Source organism: Thalassophryne amazonica, chromosome 17, assembly GCF_902500255.1.
Source record: "Thalassophryne amazonica chromosome 17, fThaAma1.1, whole genome shotgun sequence".
In the NCBI taxonomy this organism is placed as follows: Eukaryota; Metazoa; Chordata; class Actinopteri; order Batrachoidiformes; family Batrachoididae; genus Thalassophryne; species Thalassophryne amazonica.
In genome coordinates this window covers 51633419-51657153 of record NC_047119.1, presented here as the reverse complement: position 1 = coordinate 51657153, position 23735 = coordinate 51633419, and the positions used below count along the sequence as shown (strand labels likewise).

General features: G+C 40.1%; 1 protein-coding gene across 2 annotated transcripts in view; it reads left to right on the top strand.

Moving 5' to 3' along the window:
- Positions 1 to 23735, top strand: part of arrdc1b (arrestin domain containing 1b) — a 78711-nt gene that overhangs the window by 38678 nt on the left and 16298 nt on the right. Inside the window, exons 1-3 of one of the 2 annotated variants that reach the window (XM_034193103.1) lie at positions 2330 to 2358; positions 3523 to 3633; positions 19263 to 19313. In XM_034193103.1, the coding sequence (XP_034048994.1) occupies positions 3567 to 3633; positions 19263 to 19313 (118 nt within the window). In that variant the 5' untranslated portion in view covers positions 2330 to 2358; positions 3523 to 3566. Of the gene's footprint in view, positions 1 to 2329; positions 2359 to 3522; positions 3634 to 19262; positions 19314 to 23735 lie in introns of those variants that run through there. The other variant, XM_034193102.1, reaches the window with a different exon arrangement.

Sequence of the window (23735 nt, the reverse complement as noted above, 5' to 3'; positions counted from 1 at the left end):
TGAGAACGTCCAGGTTTGATGCACAGTCTGTGAAAGAGGAGGGGGTGAGGTCTCACGCTCGTCAGCACACTTCCTGAGGTACGTTAGATTTTGTGACTAACAGTTATACAGTCAGTAAATGTGGTGTCCCTCACACCTTATTGTATTGAGCTGTTTGTTAGTCATGTATCAGCTTCCACTGCAGTGGAGTTTTGTGAACGGGATGTTCCATGCCTGCAGGTTGGGAAGCTGATTAGTAATCAAGCCAGGAAGTGTTTGCTGTTTGTACACCTTTAAGTGTTCTGTGTGTAGAGTGTGGACTCACATAATGGTTCCTTCTTTCACAGACTCGGTTGTTGCGGCCACCTGGGGGGTGTCGGCGGGGTCCTTGGGTCCGAAACAGCTTCTGGCTCCGGACCGTTAGCGCTGCTGGGAGCGCACCACGCCAGGCCGCACCTTTTTGTTATATTATCACTGTTATGTATTAAATTCAGTTAGCCTTTGAACCGTGCTCTGCTTATTTCATACTGGGTCCTTCAAACGCTGGTCGGTTCTCCGAGCTGCGTCCGACACATAACAGCTGGTGTTTCAGCCTTCAGAACAAAGGTACTTATTTTCGTCATCTTGTGTGTTTATCTGTATAGCCCAAATTGTAGAATTGTACAACTCCAAATTTGGAATTAAGGAAATATGTCATATCTTCCAATATTAAACGCGACATTTTTTTCAGAGAAATCTCATTCTTATTTGACTGGACAGGCTTCCCAAATTATGTTTAAATGCATCCATTGTTTTTTGTATTCTAGGGATCCTTGATTATGCAAAAATCATAGTAATCACGATAAAGCATTGACTTTCAAAACATAAAAATGCTTGTATTTTATCAATGGATTTTCTTGAATTAACTCCAATTTTAAATAGTGAACTGAAAAACAAATAAGTAAAAATATATAGTCCTGCCAAACCAATAAATGGGGGGATGAATGATCACCTCGTAGATACTAACCAAGCTAAGGCTAACAGGCTCACTTTTGTTCGGGTTTGACTGTCTGATTTATGTTTGATTAACGCTTATTTATGCGGAGTGGGTGCTAATTTTTATAATGGGTAGCTTGGTTTTGGGTATTAAAAACTATGACCGGCATGTTGCCTCAAGAACCATGACACCATCAGCGGCCTTAGTGTCACCAAGCTATCGATGCCTGCTAATTTGTGCTAACGGTGCTAATGTGCAAATTAAATAAAACAAAAATTTCACTCAGTTGAAATATTGGAGCACCAACTTGCATGCTGTTGGAAAAGAAATCATGCTCAAGTCCACAGCAGCTAGCGGCCACCCACTACCCTAGGAGAGCCTGCTGCTAGCAATGGCTGGCTGCATCCGACATTTGAGTGCGCGCGCGCACACACACACACATCAGAGACTGCTGCTTTGATTTATCAGACATTACAAATGGAGAGCGTCATTACAAAATGGAATGCAGATTAACAGTTGTTTTATTTTTTATGTTTTATTTTCATAATGGTTAGAAGCCAAAAACGTAATGGAAATCAAAATTTGATTAATTGCTCAGCCATATCAGGTACACAGACAGGGAAGATCCTTCATCCTTCATTGGCTGACAGAGATAAATCATCTGTGAGGTCTTCAGGTACCGTATAGCCACGGCTTACTTTTTTCATATTTCTGTGGTATCTGTGAGGGAATACCATTTAAATACATTCTTGTTTCTTGTCTCTACTTGTTAATCTTGGCTCTGTGTGTGGGTGTGTGAAGAATCTGGTCCATTATTTAGCCACAAACACTCTGCCAAAGTGGTGTCCATCTCGAGCGATAGACCCACTCGTCATCATTCTTCTGCAGTCTGGAAAATGCATGATTACCTCCACTGACCCTCTCACTTCACTTTTCTGCAGTAGACTGTGAACAGTTTCTCACCCTGTAATGTTTCCTTCACTCTCATGTTTGTGTGCTTCATGATTACATGTTACGACTGCAGCAAGCATGTTGAGAGTGAAAAGCAAAAAGGCAGAAGGCTGGAGATGCAGATTGTAGGGTTTAATTAACGGCTGTATAAATGGCAGTTGTTGTGTATGGACGAAGGACGCTGCACATTTTAGGTTCTTTGTTTTTAGAAACCAAACAGTGCCAGCAGTCCTGCCGGTGTGGCCATCACAGCCATCTGTCACTTCCAGTGTGTGCCATGGCGTGCCTTTGTGCATGAGCTGTGTTAGCACAGGATCCTCTACAGGTCTGAGCGCTGAATCTGATCAGATCTGAAAGGAAGAAAATGTCACGTCTGCTGCCTGGTCACTGCAACACTGCAGTGTATGAGATGAATATTAAAAAGAATCAGGGAGAAATGAGCTAGGTTGCAGGTAAGCCACAGAGACGGGGACGAAAACTGATAAGATTTTATCTATCAGTTCTGCTTTTCTGTTTGATTCTTTATCGGTTCCCCTATCAATTCCTGATCAGTTTTCTGTGTGGGAAAATGTAGGCCTACATAGGTTTTCAGTTTCATTGCAGCAATTTTCCTTGTGGCTAGATGCAGCATTTGGAGTCGTGATGCACAAGTTTTGATAACATCTGAGGACTATGATTCCGATGGTTTTAAAAAATTGGAACCAGTTTTCTACTGGAACCGGCTCTCAGTTACCATCCCCACATAGGGAGCATAGAGTAAACATAAGATGAAGAACAAATAAGTATTGTTGTGCCACAGGCACAAGCTACCATCCTTTAGGTTTCATGTCTGTTACGTTAAAGGTTTTCAGATGTGACATTGGATTTCCTCACACATTACATGATGAGTTTTGGGTACTGAAACCTGATCATCAACCAGGTTGTGGCCAACAAAATGTGCATTATTGTTATTATTATTAAAGTTGTCGTTATTTTGAGGTGAAGTTCAAATGTGCATTTTTATATCTTGCACCCCAGGAACTAGATGTTTTGTTTCTGTAGTTATTACAATACCCATTAGTGGGCTTCCCTCACTAAGGTGTTAAGTAGCACTTGCAGGGGTATTTTACGTCCGTGTGTGTGATCAAAATTACTCATACAGTTTTTATCTGAGCTTGGGGAATATGGATTAAACATAATGGAAAGGTCACGTATTCCTCATAAACAAAGTTTCAGATTTGGACAGAATTGATCAAAGATCAAGGTTGCACAAAAACATAATGAGGTGAAAAGACAGACAGCAAGAGATGTATTATTTAAGTGCAGAGAGTACCCCCATTTTAATCAGGTAAACATGAATATTTTGCTTGATATTACAGAGAGTAATTAAAAAGTAATTGAAAAAAGTTTACTTTGTTAGCTACTATCCGAGCGAGGGCTTCCTGTACAATATAGCACTCTGCAAAATGATAAATGCTGTTGTACAGTATTAAGTAAATTGTTGTCACTGTTGCGGATGACAGGGATTCTGCTTTGATGACGGTTTTTCTACCGCCAATATGAACGCAGCACTGAATCACAACAGATGTATTTGTGTTGTTTCTGTTCATTTATTTGTTCTGTCCCTTTTTCTACAGCTATCAAGGTGAACTGTCAGGGATCATGTGGGATCTCCAACAAAATGAACGACACATCATGGACTTTGGAGGAGCAGTACTTCAACAGCACCTTATCTGTAGCTGACAAAGGTAACAAAGGATAACGGGTTAATCACCTCAGTTGGAAAAACATTTCACATGATCATTGACCATAATAATTAAGACCTTAATGATTGTACTTTATATTTTTATTCTGAGATAACTCATAAAACAATAAACAATCATAACAATCATAAAATGACAAAACTTAATGTGAGTCATCAACCACATGGGTTTGTTTTTGTTCCGAGTCCATCGGTCGGTTATCTGCTGACGTTCTAAATACAGGCTTGTATCTTTCCTCTGTGAACATGGAATGTCAGACCCTCCACATCGCTGTCACAGCAGCACTGTGTGACGTGGCTGAGCACTTTCACCTCATTTAGTTTATTAGAATCTTTGAGAGCAGCCTTAATCTTACAATGAATGAGACAGCACCAGCTGGTTTTTGCAGCTCAGCCATGCAGAAGTAAAAAACTCAATCACACAGAATACAAACAGTCCCCTGCAGGCTCGTTCCAGCCCGACTCTCTGCAAGTGAGACATTTCCACCAGTGTCTATCAGTCACCGATAAGAAGGCTGGACATGCTTCACAGAGTGCAGGTTTAAATTTATGTCCTCTCCAGCCACAGGGTTCCACCCTGCTGTGCTGCACCGATGCTCCACCACGAAAAAACACAGCTTGAGACAATCGTTTTAGTCATGAGCGTGACCTTCTGTCGTTTGTGCTGGTGTTGTTGCCCTTATTGCCCCCAACCAGCAGATTAAATGTACCAAGTATGTGTGAAATCTGTTTAAAATGCAAACTGAAATGGGAAGGTCATTAGAGGGTATAATCTGTGCTTTTTAAGACCACCGGAAGCAGTTCAATGTTTAACTCAGGCTGCGTGCTCTCTGGACAGCTTTGTGTTTCCACCATTAGGTTTAGTCAAGTGGAATAGAATCCAATGTGGAAGGTGCTGCTGTGATCAGACTGCAGAGGTTTTAATATGTCGAGGTACTCTGACGTTTGATCTGTACTGTGCATCGAGTGATTTTTGAAGGTCAATCTGGGGTTTATGAACTGGTCCCCATACGATCTCGTGAGGTATTTACATGATGACTGCAGCAAAAGATGATTTATTTTGCTGCCCTGTGACAGGCATTATGTTGTTATTATTGTGCACAGCACTTTGATAACCTTTGAAAAATAACAAGTTCCCCCAAAAAGTGATTGTTTAAAGCTTTCTCTGTCTTCTGGAATAATTTCTTATTAGTTCAGTCAATCAGTCAGTCATCCTTTACAACATCCAAAAGGTGATCAGAGTGCTTTAAAATCAAGAAATAAAATTTGTGGCAATAACAGCAATAATAATAATAATAATAATAATAATAATAATAATGACATTTATTGTCATTGTGCATACATACAGTGAAATTTGTCTTCTGCATTTAAAGGACATGTCACACCTGTTAGTGACCATCCAATGATCCACTGGGATTACTTTGTGCACTTCTGTGACCGGTTTCAAAGTATACGGCATTCGCAGCAAACAGCTATGGAAGCGTTCAAAAACAGAGTGCTCGTGTGTTTCCGACAACTGACATCGCAGCTAGAAGTGTCCTAGCGTGTGCTTCAATGGAATGCATCTGACAACGTTAAGAACGGAGGCACAGATTAATTCCAAAGTTGACATAAGTGTGATGTCGTGTTATGATGACTTGTTTTTAACAAGTCATCATAACTGTTCATTTGTTACAGTCACAGTAAAAGCTGCAGCTCTGTAAAGGTTTCTGTGCACCTGCACTGCCATGAGTCAGAAACGCAGCCTGTCAGTAACCATCTCTGCTCCAGGTTCAGCTTTGTACATGATTAATTATGAGTGTTGGTATCAATAAAATCTAAAAAAAATACATCTGCTGCCGGGGAAAAACCATCTTTTCACACGCGCGTGCACACACACACACACACTCCAGCTCCTCAAAGCAAAAAAAAAAAAAACAAAACTGCCACAAAACACAACAAAGGGGTAAAATGCTGAACATGCCAGACTCTGTGTTATATTGTTTCCCAAATTTAAACTCCACACGAACAACAAAGAAGTGCACATCGCACGTGTGCGCGCGAGGCTGGCTCCAGCCTCTCTCATGAACATGGCCCGTAAAATAGTGTCCATTAATTCCTGGAAATAATGTACTCTGACTTTTTCCAATGTATCAATTCCATCTCTGTGTCTACGCAGTCTGTTAAAAACAGTGTCATATGTCCCACGTCCATGTACACAGCTTCAGTAACCAGCAAGTCTCCACACTTTGGCCTTCAAAATCCAACACTTTGAAAAGGTTAAGAGTTTTGGGGTGAAGCGGGTCGTCTCCTCTCTTTAAATCCCAGCCATTGCGTTCAAACAGAAGTTCAAAATCTTCATTTTCGGACAGAGCAGGCTCTTTTCCCTCTGTCTGTCAGTCATTGAAAGGTTTCTGTTTTGCTAATTAGGATGTCACACACTGAAAAATGTAGAGGATTGCAGAGTGAAACATTTTCCAGAAGTGCACCTGCTAACGGTCAGAGAGAAAGGAATAAAATACATCATAGTGTTGGGAAAGTGTAAGTACACAGACCCACAACAGGGGGCGCAAATGAACGGACAATGGAATAGGTCAAATAACAACACTTTACTGTTGCGAACGTGCACAACAAACACAACAGATTACACAATAGATCAAAGGTCAGATTACAAGGTGTCGTGTGGGCAGGCTCGAAGATAGGAGACGCCTGTCCAAAGCAGAACCGGAACCACACGATTTCCTCCGCCACCAGACCCCGGGAATACTGGAGCCGCCAAGTCCCGAACTCCCAGGTGGCCACTGCCTCCGCGTGTCGGACCTGGTACTGCGGGCGAGGAACAAAAACACAATTAAACGTGGGTGCGTCTGCACCCAGCAATCTGCACGGCAGGGAAGCTACCTCCACCTCTCGTTGGAGAAAAAGTCTGTTATCACTCACAAAAATCACAACAAAAAGGCTTTCTATCAAGCAGTCAGGCTGAGGATATTACCTTTCAGGTAGAACGATATCTCGGCAAAGAGGTGGAGATGACGTCTTGCTGATATACCGATGCAGATCAGATGAGTGGTGACAGCTGTCACAGGTGATGAGTGTCAGCTGTCACCCCGGCTGCTCCTGTGAGGCGGCAACGCCCTCTGGTGCCTGGAGCCCGCACTCCAGGCAGGGTGCCCTCTGGTGGTGGTGGGCCAGCAGTACCTCCTCTTCAGCAGCCCACACAACACATAGATCACTAATTATTAACACGTGTGCAGAGACACTTACAGTCATGAGTACTTTTATGTTGTCTTACTAACTGGAACGTTAAAAAAACGTGAGACATTTCGTTTCACCATCTTAATTAAAGTTAGACACAATCCAACCACTAGGGGCAGTGGGTAGCCACAGTCTGGTGCCTGGGGACCAACTCCAGATGTGGAGACACTGCCTTGGCCAGGGGTAGAGAAAGGACCAGACCCTAAAGAAGCATGTCACAGTGCAACTAGGTGTTAAAAGCCATTTTAAATAAATAATTCTTGAGCTTTGACTTACAGTGCTAGGTCAGAAATAGTGCATAAATCACGGGGTAACTTATTGTACAGTTTGGGGCAAGCTACTGCAAAAGCATAATCACCCCAAAGTTTATATTTTGACCTAGGGACATTGAAATGGCCGTCTGAAACTTAATCTATTATTTTCTCTTAAAATTATATTTTCTCAAAACATTTAGATTTTAATCAATATGATTTTTTACCACCATCCTTTATTTTTGCACCTTATCTACTCTTTGCTTTTAATTTTTTCTTTTTATGGGTATGTGCCTCAACTGGGGAAGGAACCTGCTTACATCCATCCATCTGTCCACCCATCTGTGCTCAGCATAAGTCCAGTCCTTTTACTGCCAGAGTGTTGAAATTCACAGGGAACATTGTTGGGACACAGAGCTTGGACAAGTTCAAAGATGGCTAGCCTTGATGTATTTTAAGAGATTAAAAAGTCACATTCTGTTTAAATCTGATGTGTTTTGTTTTTGAGTGACACGGGTGACAGCCAAGGAGAGTAGAGCTACAACCGCTTCGAAGTGTTTATATACATGTTTCTCATAAATTATGTAAAAGCTAGTGAGAAATAAACACTTCTAAAACTGAAAACGCTGTTTTTGGAACCTATTAACACCTCTGAGCTTATTTATAAGACATTTTACGGAGGTTAGCATGGGGACCTCACTTCCTGGTTTATCTACTTGCTAACTGCTTCGTTTCTGGTATATTATGTAAAAGGTAGTGAGAAATAAACACTTCTAAAACTGAAAATGCTGTTCTTGTAACTCTGGTGTTATTTACAAGATATTTTGTGGACATTAGCTTGCACGCTAACTTTTGCTAACTCAAAGCTAACTTTCTATGGCATTAAATTTGTCTCATTACTAACACATGCAAATGCACAGAGGGTGATCTACAAATATTCCTTGATTTGCACAACATGAACATGTTGATTTGATTTGAACATGTACAAATTGTACGTAAGACAATACGATCTTAAACAAATTCAATTAAACAACTCAGAATTATAAAGAACACAATGCTGATAAGGCCGAGGGTATTTTAGATTACATTATTTTTTAGATTATGGAAAAATGTACTCACATGATCATAACATACTGTATTTTCTGGAGTATGGGTTTTTTACTAGTTTGAGAGGTCCTGTAACTTATTCTCCAGTGTGACTTATATGTGGTTTTTCTCTTAAGCCCCGGTCACACGGCACTAATGAAGGACACCGAAGCCAAAACGAAACAAGAAATCTGGACTTACGTTGACTTTTGGAGACATCGTTTAACCATCGTCCAGCTTCGTTCCTGTAGCTAGCGCTTTGTCAGAATTTTCAAATTGTTGAAAAATGTGAACGAATCCCGACGACAACTTCAATTCGTCTGTATTCCGTTTTGCATTCTGTCTTGACGGGTCCTCATTGTTTGCATAGTCCATGTACTGTCAGTGTTCCGTTTGACTGTCGTCCAACTTTGTCCAACCTCCCAAGTCCGACATCTTGCACGAACATTGACGATATGGGAACAGTTCAATAACTAAAGGTCCGATGAGCTGAACGCGACTCATCTATGTGTGGGAAGAAAAGCAACGTTGTCATACAGAAACAATAGCGGCAAGAATATTTTATCAACTACTTTAACTATTTCCGCACGTTCCAGCCATCTGTAGCTGCAGAGGCTGTGTGCCACAAACGGCTGTGCGCACGTTCGCATGCCGTCTGTGGCTGGAACGTGCGTGTGCACACGTTGTTGTGAAGACAAATCTGTTGTCAAGACAACCAGATCTGGCACCTGCATGTGCTGTGGAGAGCACAGAAATGATCACAGGCTGGCGCTCAGTCTGATACCTGCTGTCAAGTCACATCATCATGAATGTATTGTTTTGATTTTGTTTAAAGTGTCAAAGTTGCCATTCACTTTGTTTTTCTTTTGTTAGCTTCGGGTTTGTTTTGTTCTTTTATGCGCTCTGGACTTGCAGGGTTTTCGGTGATGGAGAAGTACAGGCTCATTTCTCCACTTTTTCTCAACGATTTGTGACTTTGTGACCTTTTTTTCCATCGTCCAGCTATCACCATGTGCCGTGTGACCGGGCCCTTCAAGAGGCATTTTTGAACCAATGCGACTTATACATTGACATTGACATTATACTCTTTAAAATACAGTAATCCTTCTAAAGTCTGCATTTTTCCCCTCATCATTTGATGTGATCCATTTTTCTTCCTTTTTTTGTTCAGTGTACATCCACAGAGGTGTGAAAAAAATTAGCATCTAAGATGTATTCTTTGTGGTTCCTTTGTTGGTCCATGAGGGAGAACTATTCTGATATACAAACAAGGTCTGTCAGTTTAGCTTGTGACTGAGAAGCAGCCACCTGTTGCTGAGATGATTTGCTTATTAGCCGTCTAACCAGTTAAATACAAATAGATGAAAAAAGTAATCAGTTTAAATCCCCAAATGAATAAATCAAAAAATCATCGCTATTTCAGAGCCTTTAGTGTTACTGTAATGATGACAAACGTATCCTTCTACATCATCATGTGACATAAGGAAATGGAATTTCCACATCATTGGGAATAGTAGATGTTTGTTTAATGTGATTTAATTTTTTTTTTTTTTTTTTTTTAACCATCATTATAATGTCAGTATATCAATCACTGCACAATTCCATCAGAATGAGCGCATTGGTTGACTTTGGCTAACAATCTAAAAGGTCAGTTTTGCATGTTAGATGTCATCTTTTACCTTATAAAACATCCCACTTAAAATCCATGTGGATGTCCAATTTGAAGTATATTTGGAATGGCCACATTTTCATACTTTTGACAGATGTGATTATGCGCACAAAGGAAAGCTCAATCTTTGGGTCAGAGGACTTAAACTTGTTCAACACTTGACTACATCTACACAGTGTTGTATCAAACAGCACAACACTGCACACACAGGAAGACATAAATAATTCATTCCACATCCTGCTCCCCTTTATCTCTGTCAACTATTTTTATTTTTTTCCCTGTTCCCTATTCTCTTCGGAAAATGGGTGACTTTGCCCTTGAGGGCTGAGAGGCATGGGGAGGGTGAGACAGGAAGGGTTACAAAAGGTTGGCATGCAAACACTCGTGTGCATCTGGCTGTAGCTGACTGATAATGCAGTATGCCACTCATGTCTAAGTGATAGACCAATGAAGAGCTGTGATGTCAGCATCGCTCTGTCACAGTTCAAATTTAATGATCATCAGCAAATGAGGATCTCCCACCCGCTGCCTGCCTCTTCATGGAGCCACTGGAGGCTTGTTTTACAAACTGACGGCTTCATAATTGGCTCGCCGGTGCTCAGCAGACAGGCAGGCTCACTCTAGTGTTTCCTGTAGTTTCTTATTTTTAAATACCCAATAGGTGTAACTTGATATATAATAAATGTTTTTGCTGTCTTTGATGTCTTGGCATAGCTGGTCTGGATACCCACTTAGTTCACCTTCATGGAATCTTTGATGTCACAGTAACATATTCAGGTTTCATTGCGCAGAAGCTTAAAGGCTATCAGAGAACGGCGTCGTCATCATTTTTTGCTTGTACATCCGTTGTTTTAGAGTTATTTTTTCTTCTTTTTCAATTCTAAATTATTAAACGAGAATTAAAATTGTATTGTACCTTGGGGTGTGTCAAGGAAAACACCCAACCTGATTTAGTTTCAGGGTACTTGCTGTTGGAGTGTAAGTTGGTGTTTTCTTCTGCATGCCCCCTGTCTTGTGCAATAGCATGGACTCCCAAAATCTCCCCAAATTTCCTGTATAATTTCCTGTATTGTCTATTGTGTCAGTAGCATGGCCCAAGCAGAGGGTCACCCCATTGAGTCTGGTCTGCTTGAGGTTTCTTCCTCAAATCATCAGAGGGAGTTTTTCCCTTACCACTGTCCCCTGTGTGCTTGCTCTAGGAGTTGGTAAGGTTAAACCTTGCTTATGTGAAGCACCATGAGGCAACTTTGTTGCGATTTGGCACTATATAAATGAAAATAAATTGAAATTAAGTGATTTTCTTTAAGCACTGCTGATCTGCATAGTTCATCACTAGTGTCAAGAAAACATAGACTGTCTAGAGATATTCACTTATCTCTGCACTAGCGTTCCTGTCTATGGGTCCTTATCCTCTGAGATCAGTAGACGCCTGTGAAGGGCGTATGGAATCATGAGGTTACTGGATAAATGTGTTTGGCGAAATGGTAGTCCATGGGCCAAGGAGGTTTTTGGTACCAGTTAAGGGGACAAAACAACACTTAAAATCCAACCTCAATATGTCATGGCCTACACAAAATGTATGGTGTATTCCGTTCTCGACTTTAAATAGTCGACCTATAAGTATTCTACCTGTGTTAGGAAAAATTATGGAGTCTGTTGTATATGAGCAAATTAGGAACTATTTTTCCTTAAATAACTTAATCTCGGATTTCCAACAGGCAAGAGTCACTCCACTGCCACGGCGTTGACTCATACGATCATCGTATGTACGATGATTGGCTCGGAGAGGTTGAAAAGAAGAATATAGTCGGCAGTGTTTCTCTGCTGCTTTTGATATCATTGACCATGATTTGTTATTGGAAAAACTTGCTGGTTATGGTTTTGAGCTATCAGCTCTTACCTGGTTTTATAGTTACCTATCTAACAGAACACAGACAGTGTTTTTTAATGACAGCTTCTCTAGCACCAGGAGTGTAGTATGTGGTGTGCCACAAGGGAGTTGTCTTGGTCCATTATTATTTACTATTTTCACAAATGATTTACCATATATTTTTGATAACACTAGTATAGTGATGTATGCAGATGATTCTACCATTTATGCATCAGTATGCTCACATAATGATTTAGAAACGGTTTTAAATATGGAACTGCACAAGGTAGTTGACTGGGTAACATCTAATAAGCTAGTGTTAAATATAGTAAAGACTAATTGTGTGATTATTGGCTCCAGTTGCGTTATTATGAAAAACCCTGTATTAAACATCAAAATTAATAATATGATAATAAATCAAGTATTTGAGACTAAGTCCGGGTTCACACGGCAGGATAATTAGGCCGACAATCTTAAGGATTAAGATTACGATAATCTTATCAGATATTCCTGCCGTGTGTGGTGTGTTAGGAGTGCTATGATCTGCTCAGAAGGACGTCAGGAGCTCTCCGATCGCAAATCTGGGATATTGAACATGTTGGATTTTTTTGGCCCGATATCGCAGCGTGTGTGGTGTCCTTCGACCACAAACAAGCACGCAGCCTGCTGAATGTGACATGCAGCCGATCAGAAAGCGAGGTAACGGGCGCACGGAGCGGAAAATAAAATCAAAACAGCTGTTCTGACTTACTAGAAAGTCCGGTGGTCGCGCTGTCCACTCCTTTAAAGAACGCCTTTTCTTTTTCTTTCTGTATCGTTTTTTTCCCCTCTGTTTTAAATAGTCCACAAAGTATCTCCGTTTGTTTACTCTGAAGTCACGTTTAATCTCGACAGATTTTGCGAGATTTCCTGTCTGTGCTGGGAATGTCCGTGTGTGAAATCTGTTCGTGTGTGGTGCTGTTGTCCTTACCGTTTGGCCGAACGCCACATACTGTACGACCAACACTGTTAGATCTATGATTTTTTATCTTCACGTGTGTGGTCTCTCAGGTTTTGGAAATCTAAAGATAATTTTAAAATCCTGTCATGTGAACCAGGCTTTAAATGTAAAGCAGCTGCTGTTTACCTCTCTGAAGGGAGATGGTGTGACTCTCCATCTCTCCCCCGCCAGCCCATGTGGGTGTACAGTAGTTTGCTTCAGTGGACATGTCTCCAAGGAGTCCAGGCTATTGTCTTCTGTAACATGAAAATTCAGTAAGGTATATCTTCTATTATACATTCCAATTCTAAGGTAGAACTCTACTAGTGTATACTAAAGTATATTTAAATGTCATGTTACATGTCACAGAATGTTGACACCTACTTTTCTGGTGTTCTTTCTTCAGTTTTTAGAGTTTGGAGTTTTAGGCTTGTCTGAACAGTGGTCACTTTTTAGATGCAGAGCCTTGCTTAAATTCTCTGAGCTATTGTGTGCCAGTGTCATAGCAACAGCCAGAGTCTCCGGAGACTCAACATGCCTTCATGGATTTTTCAGTCACGGTTTGACTCTCAGGAGTCAACATGTTGTATCAGCTCGGTACTCAGTTCTGTCCAGTTGTGCTGAATGTGATGTAGCAGGACAACACCAGAAATGACACGTGTAGTACTCAGCACGCATCAACACTCAACTGAAAAAAGAGGGCAGAGGTCATGTGATCATCTCTTCTGTTTGTATAGAATTCTAAAAGTGCCTTACACTTCTTACTATGAAATTTTGTGGAGTGATTGTTATTGTCTTTTATATTGCAAGATAATTTTCATGTTTTAATATTCTTAAATCAGAAACTGTGGCTGCTGTTTTTTTTTTTTTAAGCTAACACAATCACAATAAGTCCTTCCTGTGAGGAAATTAACACCAACACAAATAGTTGTTCCTGCATGTAATAAGGCAAGGCGTGTTGGTGTCTGGAAGGATTTAATTGTTTTTCAGCTGAGGTAGAGAGGTAATTAATAACCTATTTGGTTCAGCTTGCTTGCAGTCTGACAGTAACGAAAAATCCTTTAATGGTGTCTAATGATTTTGTCAGTATCACAAAAATATCTTCACAAACATGTAGTTTATTAAAAATAACCAAAGCCAGGATGGTTGTGTATCATATTTTCCAGAGTGTAGGTCAGGCTTTTTTTTTTTTTTTTGCTAAATTGGGATATCCTACAACGTATATACAACAAAAAGTCATACATTTGTTATTAATAATAATAATAATACTGTACAGCCTTTCTCAGGAATCAAAGCATGAAACTAAATAAACCCCAATAATAAAATAAATAATAGAGGTACAATACAGCAATGTACAAAAATAGAAAAACAACTGACAAAAAGTGAATATACTCATTTATTTATTTTAATGACTCCAACGCTGTCCATGCAATTCATCTTCATCTGACAATTTATTTTTTTCTCAAACTGGATCAAATAACATTTAATTAATGTTATGTGTCGACGCGGGTTGAGGAGCGGACCTGCGTCAGACAGGACCCAGCGCTAAAAATAACCAGAAAGCGGTTCCAAACAGAAACTATTTATTATTCACCTGTGCTTAAAAGTGTAAAAACATAAAAACAACGTCCCTCTGGTGGAGTGATTCGTGGCTCGCTCTCCAGCGCCCGCAAGGATTAAAGCCGGCGCTCCTGGACTTCCTACCACCGCCAAACACCCCCCAGGTGGACACGACAAACTGATTCTCTGTGAAGCAAAGAGAAGGTGAGGTAAGGCAACAGATACAACTATATCTTCCAATAAACACACGCTATCAGCAACACACTTAGGTCAGTGTCCTTTTTTTTACTTTATGCAAATGAGCAGCTTCTCACAACAAGTGGAGGATCACTTATCCTTCACGCCACAGCAGTGAGAAGCAAACTGCACAATTCTCTTCACAATTCCAGTATACTGTGTAACAAAACACCAAGTTACTATCAACAATTACTTAAACACTTAATTACCTTTCGTGTGTGCTGACAGCATGTGTCCTCACCCCTCCCTGCTTCACGGGCTCGATGTGTCAAAACCCAGGCGCGGTCCTCAGCGTCTCACAAACGAACGTCACAAGGTCGCGTTCCCGGCAGTTCTGCTCGAATCACACACGACTTAAATGCAGAACGCCATCCAATTATCTGCCCCAGCTGCAAGTCGTCCAGGCCGCACGTGAGCACCAATCACAGGTGCTTTCCATGATGTTGATGAGGGTGAAGACTCTTCAGCCAGCACCTTCTTCACAGACAAATCAGCCCTCATGCCACCTGGAGAGCAAAGAAAAGAAAAGAACACCAAAACATCCAGCCACGCCCCCCCAACACACAACAATTAATTTATGTTAATTTGTCCATCTCACTTATTTTTGGAACTTTAAAGTCCTTATGTTAACTAACATAAGCACAGGACAGGCTGTGGTGTGCACATGTGCTACAGCGAGTTCCTGGCTTTGTGTGTGTGTGTTAGTGCTGGGTTGGAAAGATCGATTTGCAGATTTGTAATCTATTGTCATTTTAAATCCCACAGATCGATTCATACATCCAAATATATATATGTGTGTGTGTGTGTGTATAGGCACACTTCACACCAGCATTAACGACGTTGCTGAAGAAATGATGCTGCAGTTGGTTTGTTCCGCTGTTTCCAAGGTTGTGAAAATGATCATTTCTGGGACTTCCAGGAAGATGGCGGAGTGAGCGGTAACGTTTTCAGCAGGCTCTGATACCTGATTTAAAATAACCTTTAAGCATCTAAAACTGGTAGTCGATGACAATTTAAAAACGCTGTTTATTTTGAACGCTGTCTTTTTGACTGAAAGGATTAGTTCTGGTCCTGCACAGCATGTTTTTTCCAAGCTAATAAATAAATATGTTAAGTGCTAGCAACGGACATAGCTATTCTTTAGCCGCTATTCGGCAAACGTGACGATGATGATGTTGCATTAATGGAGGAAGAAATTAACAACTCGAGTCCAGCCAGAGAACATACTCCTTTAAAGAGAAATCCAAAAAATGCAAAGAAGACAACAATACAAGAAGAAGAGTCATCCAATAGCGTCATTCTGAACGCCATTCACAACCTGTCACGTAAGTTTGATACCCAAAGTGAGCATTTCCAAGCTCTGGAATGGCAGCTGAAAGAAAACACTGATGCTGTAGTGAAGGTGAAAGAATCGGTGGAAGCTAATACGTCAGCCTTGAAAGGAATAATTGAAGACGTGGACAAACCAAAACTACAAATGGCTGCTATTCAGAAGGAGAACGTAGTGCTCCGTGAAGCTTGTTTGGAGCAGGAAAGATACAAGCGGAGATGGTCATTAAGGCTGAATGGGTTACCCGAAAAAGCGGGTGAAAATATCAGAGATGAAGTGATCAACATCCTGGCTAAAATCATGCCCCTCTTAGCGGAAAAACGACAGAACGCTGTAGACATTATGCACAGACTTAGTCAGAAAACGAGAGCAGAAAAGCCCAAGCAAATTATTTTGCAATTCTCCATGAGAGTTGGCCGCGACCATGTTTGGAACGGGAGGATTTCTGCAAAGAGGACAGAGAAGCACACACTCGTCTCTGGCCATAGGTGGAGGAAGCAAGGAAAAGAGGTCTCAAAGCTTACCTGAGGGATGGATATGCAGTCATAGACGGCCGTCGTGTGACCGGATGAAGAAATGTACCACTTTCTGATCCACTCAGCTGAGGTGCCCAGTGACTGTCGGGCGTTACTTCTGTATAATTTATACAGAAGCTTTAAATCCTTCACGTTTAGGACGGCGTTTACAAACAGTTCTACTTGTTAAAGTTATAAAACTGTTCAGTAAGCAGCATGTCTGCATTAAACTTTGTTCATTTAATTACTTTAGATGTTAGATGTTTGACTACCACCAGTTTCTTCTTTACATAAATCCTGTGAGTTTTTACATGGTCATAAGGTATTCTGTATGGTAATTTCTTTATCTTTAAATGTTAGAGGTTTAAGAAATAACACAGCGCAAAGCAATTTTTCTTTTTTGCAAGGAACAGCCAAGAGTTAATTGTTTATTTCTACAGGAGACACACTCTACTAAAAATCAGTGTTAATTTCTGGAAATCCCAATGGGGTAGTGGCAACACTTTCTTGTCCCATGGTAATTCACACTCGGCAGGTGTAGCAATGTTTTTTAAACCAAATGGAATGCAAGGTTATCTCACAAAAATGTGACATAGAAGGGCATTGGATAATTATTATTATCGATTCAAACGGTCAGAAATACATTCTGGCAAATATCTGTGGGTACAGTAATAGGACAAAAAATAAAAAACTAATACATGACTTAATTAAAATGATTGATGAATGGAGAAATATATACTTAGATAAAATCATTGTGGGAGGTGATTTTAATGTGGTCCCTGATGAATGGTTAGACAGCACTCCCACTCATTTTATCACCCATTCATATACTCTGCTATTAACTGATCTTTCCCAATTTCTAGACCTTGTTGACATATGGCGTAAAAACAACCCAGGTGAGAAACAATATACTTGGAGCAATAACACTGGAAGGACACAATGTTCTAGACTAGACTTCTGGCTAATATCAAACAACTTAGTGGACTTTGCCTCTGATTGCACTATTGGCCATTCTCCTCTTACGGATCACTGTGCTATCACTCTAAGTATTTCATCCTGTAACAATTTAATCTCAATCTCGAACTTGTAACTGGGAATTTATTAGCTCTCTGTTAAATAATAGGTTTTTTGTAATCAAATTCTTGCACTAGGATAGTTTTATTTTATTTTTAGCTTTCTTTAAAGCTTTTGACACCCTAACATCCTTTTCTCTTTAAAACTTTAGCAGTGTTTGGGTTTGGGCCAAAATTTTGTAATATCATACAAGTGCTTTACAAAAACATTTGCAGTAGTGTATCTATTAGTACTGGCTCAGTTAACTGAGGTATTCGTCAAGGATGTCCAATTAGTCCTTTATTATTTATTTTAGCCATAGAGTTATTGGCAATGTATGTGAAAATGAACCTAGACATCCAAGGCATCGAAATGCTGGAAAGGAAATTCATGTTAAGTCAGTTTGCTGATGATACAGCATTATTCTTAAAGAGTCAAGACATGATTCTAAAAGCTATTAACAAAATCAGTCTTTTTTCAAAAGCTTCAGGCTTAACATTGAACCTCAAAAAATGTGAAATTTTTGCTATTCATAATAATAATGTAAATGTGATAGCTAATATCCCTGTTAAACATGAAATAAAATATCTTGGGCTTGTAATAACAAGAGCCATGCATAGAAGAACTGAGTTAAATATTACTCCCACAATGAAAGATGAAAGAAATGAAAGAAATTACTTAATCACTGGTTAACAAGAGATTTATCACTATTTGGCCGTATTCTCTTAACTAAAACATAAGGCTTATCAAGGCTTATTTATCCATGTCATTCTCTGTACATCTCCTCCAAAATGATAAAGTCCTTTAACTCATTATTGTTTATGTTTATTTGGAAGAATAAAACACACTATATTCGAAAGTCTCAGCTAGTTAAACATGAAAATGGGGGGTTAAAAGTATTAGAATTTTGCAGACGAGGTCTTCAGATTTTGACACAAACATGTGTGTAATATACACATTTATTATATATATGGCTACTGCTGATTTCCAGTCTGGTTACCATGACAATCGGTCCGGAACGCGTATCACATTTGCGACTTTGTTTAAGATGAGACGTTGAGGATGAAGCTGAAGCCAGGTGGCAGTCCACGGAGCTGACGAGGTGCGGGATCTCTGAAGGTGAGGACTGAGTTTCTCACGAAGGAAAAAAAAAAGTTCCTATATACTGCCAGTGATGATGAATGACAGCTGTGATGATAAGCGCAGAGGCAGAACCAAGGTGACACAACATTTCCCTCATTAAACAAGAAATCAAAGACCAAAATAAAACAAAAGGTGTATAAAGAAATTATGAGGCCATGAATCGGACCATTCTCTGAGCAAATTTTATTATGCTGGCAAAATGTTGATACAGCTACAAAAACAGCCATTTAATAAACAAATTATTAACCTTGCTTGGTCGATTAATAATACTTTAGTACAATTGTGTTTATGACTTACCATAACTACTTATGGACATTTATGTGAGTTGTGGGAATGTTTCTGTTTAAGGGTTTAAGAGATGTTAGAAGTTTTTACAAGCCAGGCACAATTAAAAAATGTTTAATGATTTACGTCTTGTGCTCGTAACCACGAGTCTAGCCCTGGCACACATGCAGATGACCTTGAAAGTTTGCAGAACTGTGAACTGTTTTAACAATTCTGTGCCATTAAAATTAATACAGACACTTGTATCTTGACTAAAAAACATTTGTGGGTGTGACTGTCCACAAATACACTGAAATCAGATTGAGATTTCTTTTTGTTTGTTGTTTTGTTTTGTTTTGGTTTGGTTTTTTTTGCTAGATACTCTGTCATTTTTCTGTAATTAATGAATCTTCATCTTTTTCAGGAACATTGGCGGCTGGTGAACACAGTTTCCCATTCCAGTTTCTAATTCCAGGTGAGTGCGGGATTAGACCATGTGACCTGCATGCAGGAGACACGCCCACAGTTACTTTAAGAAAATGCTCTGTCAGCCAGATGACGTAAATCAGGTGCGGTAACCTCTGTTAACGTGGCTTTTTTATCGTGTACTTATGAAACTTTCAGCATGAAGCATTTTGTCACAGACACAAAGCAGACGCACGTACGTTTGTGATATGGATGGCATGTGGTGGCTCAGTACACAGATTTGAGAGGAAGCCAGTACCAGTAATTGTGATTCCTCAGTGAGATAATAGGTCTTTATGCCTCAGGCCACTTCTTAATAAAGGAGGGTTAGTTTTCACCTCCACCTGAGTTATATTTCCAAAAAAAAAAAAAAAAAAAGTAAGTACTAAAAAGTAAGTACTAGTAGAAACTGACAGGCACATCAGGTGTGCGCGTCAGCGTGTGCGCGTTTGAGTCCAGAGCACAGATTGCCCCCTTTTCAAACTCCAGTGTCCTCTTCCTCAGCAGGGTGCAGATTCAACCTGTCATCTTTTATTTTTTAGTTTTTTGTCTTCTAAACTTGTTTTATGTCACTGTCAAACACGGCACTTGGTGTACCCCTGCATACGGCGGTAGAGGACTCTACATCTCCTCCCGGTGTACAGCTGCATTCCATCTTACTTTCACCCCTTTAAAATTATTCAGTAATTTCTGGACCAAATTGAAAGAAATCTGAAAGCACTACATTGGAATTTGGAGTATAAAATAGTCAAATTAATCTCACTCATGTATATTCTTCTATTAGTAGCAGAATGTACAATGTCAAAGATGAATAGACAGTCATGTCACCCACCAGATTTAGAGAAAAAACATTTCTGTTCTATGACTTTGCTCTTAGATTGACACAAAAAAATGAATCATTTTCTAACCTTTTTTTTTTTTAGAAATTTTAGTGATTTCCCCACATCATTAATATTACATATAATACTTATGAAAGCTTACTCCATAATCCTTTGTCAGCTTGTTGCTGCACCCGAACGCTGTGCAAAACGGCATTTTGAGATCACCTTAACCCAAGTTTAAGTCCCTGCATCATCGATTTCTATGTAATCTAACGCCTGACAACTCATAACGCTAAGCGAGATGAAGGCTGCCTGGCAACAGCCCATGGGCTGCATCCGCCATCTAGTGTATTAAATAAAAATTGATGTCTCTCATACAGTACTACCGTAAATGGGTGCAAACTGCCATAAAACGGCCAAACTAAAAAAACTAAAATAAACAAACAAAAAAACCCCAACATGCTTCGTGATGGTCTCAAACCGCAGCTAAACAAAATGAGTCAAAATCTGCAGAAAGACATAATAGAAAGGGGATGAAACGTGATTTTGATGCCATGAACATTGACAGAGAAGCAGGCATCATGGGATTGGACATTGTGTGAGTTGCTCTCTGCTTCTTTCTTCAGTAAGTTAGTGTTTAAAGGATATCACACGTTGCTTAGTGTCCCGGTTTGTAACACATCAACGTATTAATGAATGTAAGTCTATCTGAGCACATGCCATAATAATTAGTGGTCACTTATTGCTAATTATTAGTGACTGAGAAACTGAAGCGTTTTGAACCCATCAATCAATATGAAACAATTGTGTTGAAATGGCTGTGTATTGAAGCATTTGATACAATAAATTTGGTGACATCTGCTGGCCAATCTTTAACATAGCACTTGCATGGAACAATAAAGGGCAAGATGTCATGAAACAGGCACTGTAACGTATGTTTAATAATAAGGTTGTACGTGCATCTTGAAAATTTTGACATTTTCATTTAAAGACATTAATAATACACTTGTTATAATGTGATTGTGCCATCATAAAATACTGTATGTAATAGAGATATAAATTGTGAAATGCTTGTGCAACTAGGGACTGTTATGACCATAGTTGTACAAAATGAAGGGAACTTGGGGGCTTCAAAGATTTTTAATGTAAAAACAAGATCATTTCAGCTGTATTAGGCTTGAGTCTGTTCCTTTTCTTTGTTACTAACTCTCCAGTTTTGGAGAAAATTCTCACACGGCACAGACGGTGGCATATCAATATACATTTTTGTCCAGCTTTTAAAGCATTAGATAAACAGCTGCCTCCTATCTCTCCTTGCAAATTCTCTGCAGAAAATGGTTCTGGAGAGCATTAGCATGACTAAAACCCTTCAGCTTCTGGGGGGCGATGACGCTTCTCTTGACCCTCTGCCAATTTAAACATTTTTCTTTTTTGTCCTCTCACATGCCTGTATCATATTGTTCAAATTGGGTTCATTTTGTCAGTTATGGACCTTGATTAACAAAGCTTGACTTCATCACTTATGCTTGCAAGCAGCATTCTGAAATCAACTCCTCTCACACTTTGAGAAGGAATTTCATGTAAATTGGTACAAATTCTTGTTATAGGCTCATAATAGGCATATTGTAATATTATACAAGATTGACACATTTTTGGCAGAGTTATGGCTCTCGATTACCAAACCATGACACTGGCAGTTTCATGAGTTTGTGTCTGCATTTTTAAATAAACTCCTAACATATTTAGGACGAATTTTGTGAAACTTGGTACAAGTCCTTGAAATGCTATCAGCTCTCAGAGCACTCTTGTTATTGTTGCCATTTGTTTTGTTTTTTTTGTTGTTGTTGTTTTGTTTTTTTTTAGAGATTATTTTCCCTATGACCCAATCCCAGATCAACAGTTGATGTATGTATGTATGTAGAGTTTATTTTGTTCGTACTTTGATTCTTGGGAAAGTCCTATATAAATTGTCATTGTAATTATTATTGTTAATTGTGATTTTTTATTTTATTTTATTTTTTTTTGGTATTTAAGTCGCACCAGAGTATAGGTAAGTCACAGGGCCTCCTCCCAAACTAGTAAAAAAAAAAACAAAACACCAACAACAACAACAAAAACAATGTGACTTATACTCTGGAAAATATGGTATTCATTTTCTAGAATTAACTTAAGTGAGACTTAAATCTGAATGAAGTATTTAATTGTTAAGATTTAAATTTTGTTCAAAGAACAAGATTGAGCTCAGAGCTCTATCTTAACTTTTGGAAGTATGTTCCCTGTGCATTCAGGCAGGTGTTACTCTCAGACTCTTATGGAGTTTTTTTTTTTCCCCTCACTACAGCACATTTTTTGTTACTTGGAAGTCGTTATCTGACTGCCATACCAATAAGAAAAACCACAGCCATGAAAATAAGGCACAAATAAGCTGAAAGCCAAACTATGCACCTGTGATGAAGCAGCCAACAGCTGTGATGACTCTTTCGGTAGGTCACGGGCTGGAGCACACAAGGAAGTTCAGATTGTTTTCAGCTTCTGCTTCCTTGCGCTGCACCCCTACCCAAAAAAAGCATGGCTGTTGTGAAAGTGTAGGAACACGGACCCACAACAGGGGGCGTAAAAGAACGGGCAATGGATAAGCCAAACAGTAACAATTTAATGTTGTAAATTGTGCACCACGGAATACAGACAACAACAAGTTTGGAACTACAGTCAATTACACGTTGGGTGACGTGTGGGCAGGCTTGAGGATAGGAGACGCCCGTCCAGAACCAAGCCGGATCCCACACGGCCCTCACCGCCAACGGATCTGAAGAACACCGGATCCGCCAAGTCCTGAGTCCCCAGGTGGTCACCGTCTCCAGCTGTCAGACCTGGCACTGCTGGCAGAGAACAGAAACAGCACAGGTGAGTGTGAGTACGCACACTCAGTAATCCCACAGTCTGTGTTCTTTTGGGAGGGAGCACCTCCACCTCCAGTCACACACTCGTGCAGCTCCTGTCTAACCACTTATCTGGTTGGGGTGTGAAGCGAAGCTGTCGCTGATCACACCAAACGCCAATCCCTCAGATAAGGCAACACCACAGGAAAACGGCTGCAAAGAAGTTCAGACTATTAGTCAGCGTTAAATACAGCAGAGAATATTACCTCCAAGGTAGCTGATTTCTCGGCGGGGAGGTGGAGTTGCAGTCCGGCCTTTAAGGTGGTGGTGATGTGGATGAGTGACAGCTGGTGCTGATGACGAGTGACAGCTGTCACTCCCGGTTGCTATGACGCCCTCTCCTGTTTGAAGCCCGCACTTCAAGCAGGGCGCCATCTGGTGGTGGTGGGCCAGCAGTACCTCCTCTTCAGCGGCCCACACAACAATGGCAAGCGTTTTTCTATTTGCTGGTGTTTTCTTAAGTTCTTAAGTAAAATTTATTTAAAACCATGATGGCACAGTGGTTCAGAGATCAGATGAGTGCTTTGACTTATCCTTCATTAAGATGTTGGCATGGTGGTGAGAGTGGTTATTGCACCTGTCTCTCAGGTTGAAAGCCCCTGGTTTAAGGACGTGTCTAGAGTTGCATCAGGGAGGGCATCGAACACAAAACTTGTGCCAAATTCCCATGCA